The 6,762-nt window shown below is 38.8% G+C and overlaps 1 protein-coding gene across 1 annotated transcript in view; it reads left to right on the top strand.

Annotated features, from left to right (window-relative positions):
* Positions 1-510: 510 nt before the first annotated feature.
* EPYC (epiphycan) overlaps positions 511-6,762 on the top strand; it is a 53,058-nt gene continuing 46,806 nt past the window's right edge. Inside the window, exons 1-2 of the mRNA XM_060245170.1 lie at positions 511-660; positions 5,611-5,792. Coding sequence (XP_060101153.1) covers positions 5,625-5,792 — 168 coding nt within the window. The 5' untranslated portion in view covers positions 511-660; positions 5,611-5,624. The remainder of the gene's footprint in view (positions 661-5,610; positions 5,793-6,762) is intronic.

Below are 6,762 nucleotides of genomic sequence, written 5' to 3'. Positions count from 1 at the left end.
ACTGCGGGGGGGGGGGGGGGGCGGGGCAATTAGCAAAGAGGAAAAATTCTGTGGCCATTAGACAAAACCTTGTTGTAATTTTTAGCTATGGATAATTGGGTTCAAATGGTTTAGCTGTGAGCTCTTTGGATGGCCTTCAGCAAGTCATTTTCTCTTAGCCTCAAATGAGAATATTAACCTTTCTCACAGAGTTTTCATCCAGATGGATGAGCAAATTACTGTAAAACACTTTATAAAGTCACACTGACATGATAACATAACGAATAATAATTTTATAAACAACAAAGCACTATCTTGTATACAATTTATGAAGTGAATGTAGACATTTCTACCTTATTCTGGTTTAAAACCTTTTCTTGTATGTGCAAGCTCTGAAAATGATGTATTGGCTGATGAAGTCATGGGTTTTATTTATTTATTTTTTAAAAATACATCCTTCAAAAATGAATTGCACCCAGTTGCAGCACTAGCTTGGGCATTCAGATGCCTTTCAGCATATGTGATATGAAGGTGTTTAAGCAGCAAGAAATTTCTCAGGATTAGAGCTTCCTGTTCCACCCTCCCACCAAGCCAGCATCCCACTACCATTGGTTAGGGTCAAATACCAGAGTCTCTGCATTCAGAATAACTCTGTGCCATTTGAGAAAGCAGGAGCCAAAGGTAAGTTTTCTGTTACTTTCTCCCTCATTAATTAGTAAACTGGAATTTTGGAAATGGTTAATGCTTAAATCATGTTTTAATATTTATAACAGAATGGTACCATAATTACAAAGCTTGACGTTGCTATTTGTTTTTTACTTGCTTTTCTAAGAGCATTCCTGTGAAAAGTACATAAACCTCCATCAAAATATTTGACAGCTCTTGGAGATGCCAATATAATTACAGTCTGTTCCAATATCTTGCATATAAAATAAGAACATAAAATTCACAGGTTTCACAAGTAGGTTTTAGAAGAGCAAGAAGATTTAAAGACATATATAAAAGGTTATAATGTTTATAGCTAGATACAGATGTATGGCACTGTCGTTTAAGCTGAAGACTTTTCCAGCCAGATATATTTCAAAATTATATTTCTGTGACAAAAACATCATTAATTCCCATGAATATCTTCAGTTCATACTACTATAATAATAACTGTTGATAATTTAGTGCCATTTCCTAATATGTTTTTTATCCTGTATAGTCCCATATTTCTCTTTTTCTAGTGAAGCAAGATGTTATCATTCAGCAAACTAGTACAATGGAGTTGGGTCTGGGAAACCCAGATCTAGTTCTCTGTCAAGTCATGCATTCATGGCACAGTCTCGCAGTGTCACCTTTCCATTTGTACCACTAGTTCAGTAATGAGCTACCTTAGAAATGCTTTGTGAAAATGTCAAGATAAATGTTGTCCAGAGACTTGGATAAGTCCCAGGCAACATGAGTAATAGTAATAAGAGTACTAGCCATGATATGCCTTACACTTTGGAAATATATAATATCAGTTTAGAATTGTTTTCTAAGTATTCCAACAATGAGCGTATATATGTGTCAAGCCATTGACTGGTGTGTGTACTCTAATTTATCCACATGATATCAGTAATGTTTTAGGCAAAACCAAAAACTTTAAATTTTGTTGAAGATTAATGAGTGCTGTGAAGGTGCAATACAATTAACCCTTGGTTAAAGGGAAAGAGGGCTGCCTGGAGTGTCTGTGTGCTAGCTATTTTTTTTTTTTAAGAAAAAGAAACCCTATATAAGAGAAAAATGAGAGCCTTGTGCTATTCACCATTCCCACTGGAATTTCATGCCTCCATGTGTAAACCTACTTCACAAAGGCCTTCTTTCAAGAGGCAAAATATCAGTTTGTCTCAGTCTAGGCAGTCTCAAAAGGAAAAGCCTCTCATGAATTTCTAATATCAGGCACAGTGTGTTGCTCTTGAAGCACATTTTGTACATAAATAAAACCATGTGTGAAATCCTCAGTATTTAATCCTTCAGTTGTTGTCTTTAGCACATCTTCTCCCATCCATGACCCCAGTGTTCATCAGGGGAAGTTATCTGCAAGTAAAGATTTAATGAAAAGCAATAACTGGATTCTGTATAGGAATATATAAAAACTGGGAAGGGTTGTTTAAAAATCAGGATACGCCAAAGCTCATTAAAAAATTAAAGGGACATTTCTAAATCCCATTGAGTGCAATTAAAATTATAGACACAAACTGAACCAATCCAGCATGCAAAATAGTTGCTTGGCGTAGCAAAAGAAATGTGTGGGCCAGATCATATAAACCTGCAACCAGGAGTCCCCTCTCTCCAATTACTCAATGTGTCAAAGATATGCTAACTGAGCTCTCATGCAGTTATTTCCATAAGTTATTTAGCATCCTGGTTGCGCACTAGGGATGGACATGAACCGAAACACAAAGCATGATCTGTGCTAAAAATGGCTGATTCGTAGTTTGTTCCAAATTGGTTCATCTGATCCCATCCCACCTGAATACGAAACAAACTGGTTTTTTTTTTTTGGCATGTTGTTTAGTTCATGTTTGCACTGGCAAGTGCACTTCTGAAACTGACTAGAAGCAGCAGCTGTGCTCTCCCCAGTGGCCTGCACTTCCACTGAAACTGACTACACTGCAACTCTGCTCTACCCACCCCCTCTACTTCTAGTCAGTTTCCAGTGAAACTGACTAGATGCTGCAGCTCTGCTCTCCCTGCCCCCTGCAGTGTCTAGCCAGTTTCACAGGAAACTGGGGCCGGGAGAGCAGAGCTGTGGTGTCTGGTCAGTTTCCGAGCTTCCTGGGATGAAACTGACTGGAAGCTACAGGGTGGCCACTGGCCTCCCTTTCTTTCCCCAGCTCCTAAGACAGCACCTGGAGGTACCTGCTTTAGGGGCTTGTAGCTCAGCCCTTCAAAATCCAATTCACATCAAACCAGGAAACCAGGTAGAGGAGAGCCTGCTGAAGAGTTTGCTGCATCTCTAGCCCATTCAGGAGCTGTTCTATGCCTTTCCAAAATGAACAAACCAATGAACCATGATTTATTCAGGATTTTTTTTTAAAAAAAGGAACAAACCAAACCACCAATTTGGGTAACCCAACGAACCACGAAAAGAAATGAACCACTATTTTCACATTCCATATCCATCTATATCCCACACATGCACAAGTTACTCTACTTTAAGCCATATGTAATATATAGCTGATTCATATTCATAATTCCACAACTTCTTGTCCTGATGTCCATCCCTGAATGGTCTATACTCTAATTGCCTTCAATAAGCAGAGTTCCTAAACAGCAATGACTCTGAATTTTGTGCTGCCTGCAGAGAAGTACATTGTCCCTTATATTAACTTTTCCATAAAGCTTATAAGTAGCATATTTCGTACTTCTTTAACAGAGTTAAGAGGACATTAGTCATATCTATCAATTCCTTTTCTTATAAAGAATTCAAATTATATATTCTAAATCAGAGACAAATAATAGAAACTAGGGTTTCCAGTCTTGAAAGGCATATATCTGGAAAAGAGCAGAGCCTACCAGTATCTGAAAAGGAACAGAGTTCATACAAGTACATATGCTGTTCACCTTGCCACACCTGGGCTACCCCTGCAAGAGGCAAGACTCTCCAGTGTGCAAGACAGGACTCTCCATACCTTACCCAGGCCAGCTCCCCATCAATCTTTGCCACCACCTAGCCCTTTCTCCTTTGATGGCATGGCCAGGGACTGATGTGGTCATCTAGGGGGCATGTTCTTTTCCAAGGCCATTTTACCTTCCCATTCTGTCCCTGCGCCTGGGGCATAGCCAGAGGGACAAAGGTGTACAGACCATGTGCACAAGTGAATTAGTGAAGTGTTAAAGGGAGAACCCAATGGAAAACACTCTATCAGTTAAAACACATGGCAATTCTATGTGCTTATAAGGTCCCCAAATGATACATAAAAAAAGGTAAAGGTAGTCCCCTGTGCAAGCACCAGTCATTTCCGACTCTGGAATGACGTTGCTTTCACAACGTTTTCACGGCAGACTTTTTACGGGGTGGTTTGCCATTGCCTTCCCCAGTCATCTACACTTTCCCCCAGCAAGTTGGGTACTCATTTTACTAACCTTGGAAGGATGGAAGCCTGAGTCAACCTGAGCCAGCTACCTGAATCCAGCTTCTGCAGGGATCAAACTCAGGTCGTGAACAGAACTTAGGACTGCAGTACTGCAGCTTTACCACTCTGTGCCATGGTGCTTTTCAAATGATACATAGATACATGCTAACAGCCAAGAAATATAACCCTATTTCAAGGCCACAGCTTGAGTTTAAAATTCATGTAACTCAAACAGGCAAGAGCACTTTCATTGACATTGAATAACTGAAAAAGGTTCAGAAGACATCAACTAAATGATTCTGGGACAGGAGGACTTTTCCAATAAGGAAGGGTAAAGAGTCTGAAACCTATGCATTTGTGGCTAGAAGTGTCACTATAATGCTTTAAGTTTTCATCCAAATATATTTATTACAAAGGTGAAAAAAATGACAAATTTTCCAAGAACAAGGAGTTCTGTCTCATCTTAGAGATTAAAGCATTTTTTGTAACAGGAGTTCACAGAGAAGGACCCATTTTTTCAGATACAAGGTTGCCAATTTAGAAGGGGGTAGCCTAGTTGAAGAGGTCATTCTTGGAATACAGATTCCCAGGTTAACAGCATTTCTGAGAAAGATCTGTAGTTGAGATCCAGAAACCCACTGCCATTTAGGATCAGGCTAAATGAACCAAAGGAGTCACTTAGTAAAGCTGCTTCATATATTCAAGTCTTCAGTCCTATCCATAGTTACATGGGAATAAGCCTCATTATACCTAGAATTTATTTCCAAACAAATGATCAGTAAACATTCAGGGGGTTATTGGGTTTGAAAAGCTTTTTAACTGAAATAGCAAATCATAGTTTAAAATAACTCCCCCTATATTCTTACCTGCCAGGCAACACATAAGTTTGCCAGCCTCCAGGTGAGGCCCATATATCTTGTAAAATTAAAACTGATCTCCAGTTCCCCTGGAGAAAATGGGTGCTTTGGAAGGTGGATTCTATGGTGTTCTATTGGAAGGTGGATTCTATATCCCAAGGAGGTCACTCCTCTCCCAAAACTCAGCCCACCCTGGCCCCATTCCCAAATATCCAGGAGTTTCCCAACCCAGAGTTGGCAGCCTCTCATTTACTCGCACAATTAGGAGGGGGTTCATCTGGCTCCTGACCAGAAGCAGCAATATTCATCCCTGGTGGTAGGAAACAGGGTCAATCAAGTTGACCATTCTAGTAAGAACATAATTTGGAAAGAGATTACTGCACTTGGATAAATGAGGCCTACTACAGCTTGTTTATGTTGTTTTTTTCACAGCAGGTAGAAAGCTTTCTCCTTTGTCTTTTTCCTGCTTTTCATCTGTCAGTTTGAATGACTGGTTGTGCTGTAGGTGAAAATATAATTACTTTTTACTCTCTGATTACTAATTACTTTCTCCTTTACTTTTTGCCATCTACTTATCAAACTTCTAGTTAACATTGTTAAATATTGAATATCTAAAATTACATATTTACCACTAGATTTTAATGACTTTTTTCTCCTGTTTTTTTTACTAGAACAAGATTGAAGAATGAAGAACTTGGCAAGGATTTTTGTGGGATTTATAATCTTCAACATTATTGCAGCTGCTCCTACCATGAGTTCCATAACTTATGACTCTGAAACATATGACATTGCTCTGGAAGATCTGGATAACCTATATGACTATGATGACAATCTGTCAGTTGATCAGGCACAGGTAATTCACAAGCAGTGTATCTGACTCTGTATTCTGCAATCTCTTTTTTTCCCCCCACAGAAAAGTCACTACCACTAGAGATTGGCAACCCAGAACTCTAGTAGCTCTTCTGTGAAACATAACTTTAACACATGATGTAATCCACACTGAGGCTTCTTACAGGAAGGGCAGGATAGAAATCAAATCAATAAATAATAAAAATAAATAAACAGAACTATCCATCCAATTATATAAGCAACAGTTTGTCAGTTTGGGCTATGACTACAGGAAGACCCAGTTCCAGATGATTTCAAAGACACTGGCTTGGGATAGTCAGCAAAGTGCTTAAAATCTAATGTGTGTTAAATTGCACAGCCATTAACTGACCATATATGTATTCTTATCTAAATGTATGTTCAATCATGGGCATTAATTGGCCATATATGTATTCTTATCATAATAAAGCTAGATTACAGCCCACTGGAGAATACAAACAGGTTACTAAGCAATGATTAAACAACTAAAATCCAGGAAAAGATCTATAATGTCCAGATTTAATAATACAAACAACAACTTGCAGAAGCTCAGAATCCATTCCATTCAGTTGTACTAAAGCAAAATGCAACTTCAGTTAAGGTTGACAACTCCCAATTTCTGGAGATTTTGGGGATGCAGCCTGGCAATAGGTAGGATTTAGGGAGGTGAGGAACACCAACAGTATATAATGCCATAGAAGGTATTCTCTAAAGCATCCATTCTCTTCAAGGAAACTTTAGTCTGAGACAGTTATCATTATAAGAGATATCCAGGTTCAACTTGCAAGCTGCCAGCCTTAGCATCACTGCAACTTAATTTTTGGATACTCTTCTTTTTGACTGAGCACATGAAGAAGCAAATTTTGCTTGGCCTATTCATGCAAAACAACTCATAGGAGCATGAATTTGATGCCCCCTAAGAGCATGTTCCTTAAATTAGACTGTGAAAGCTTAAT

The sequence above is a fragment of the Heteronotia binoei genome, chromosome 8 (assembly GCF_032191835.1).
Source record: "Heteronotia binoei isolate CCM8104 ecotype False Entrance Well chromosome 8, APGP_CSIRO_Hbin_v1, whole genome shotgun sequence".
Lineage (NCBI taxonomy): Eukaryota > Metazoa > Chordata > Lepidosauria > Squamata > Gekkonidae > Heteronotia > Heteronotia binoei.
This window is presented reverse-complemented; position numbering and strand designations above follow the sequence as displayed.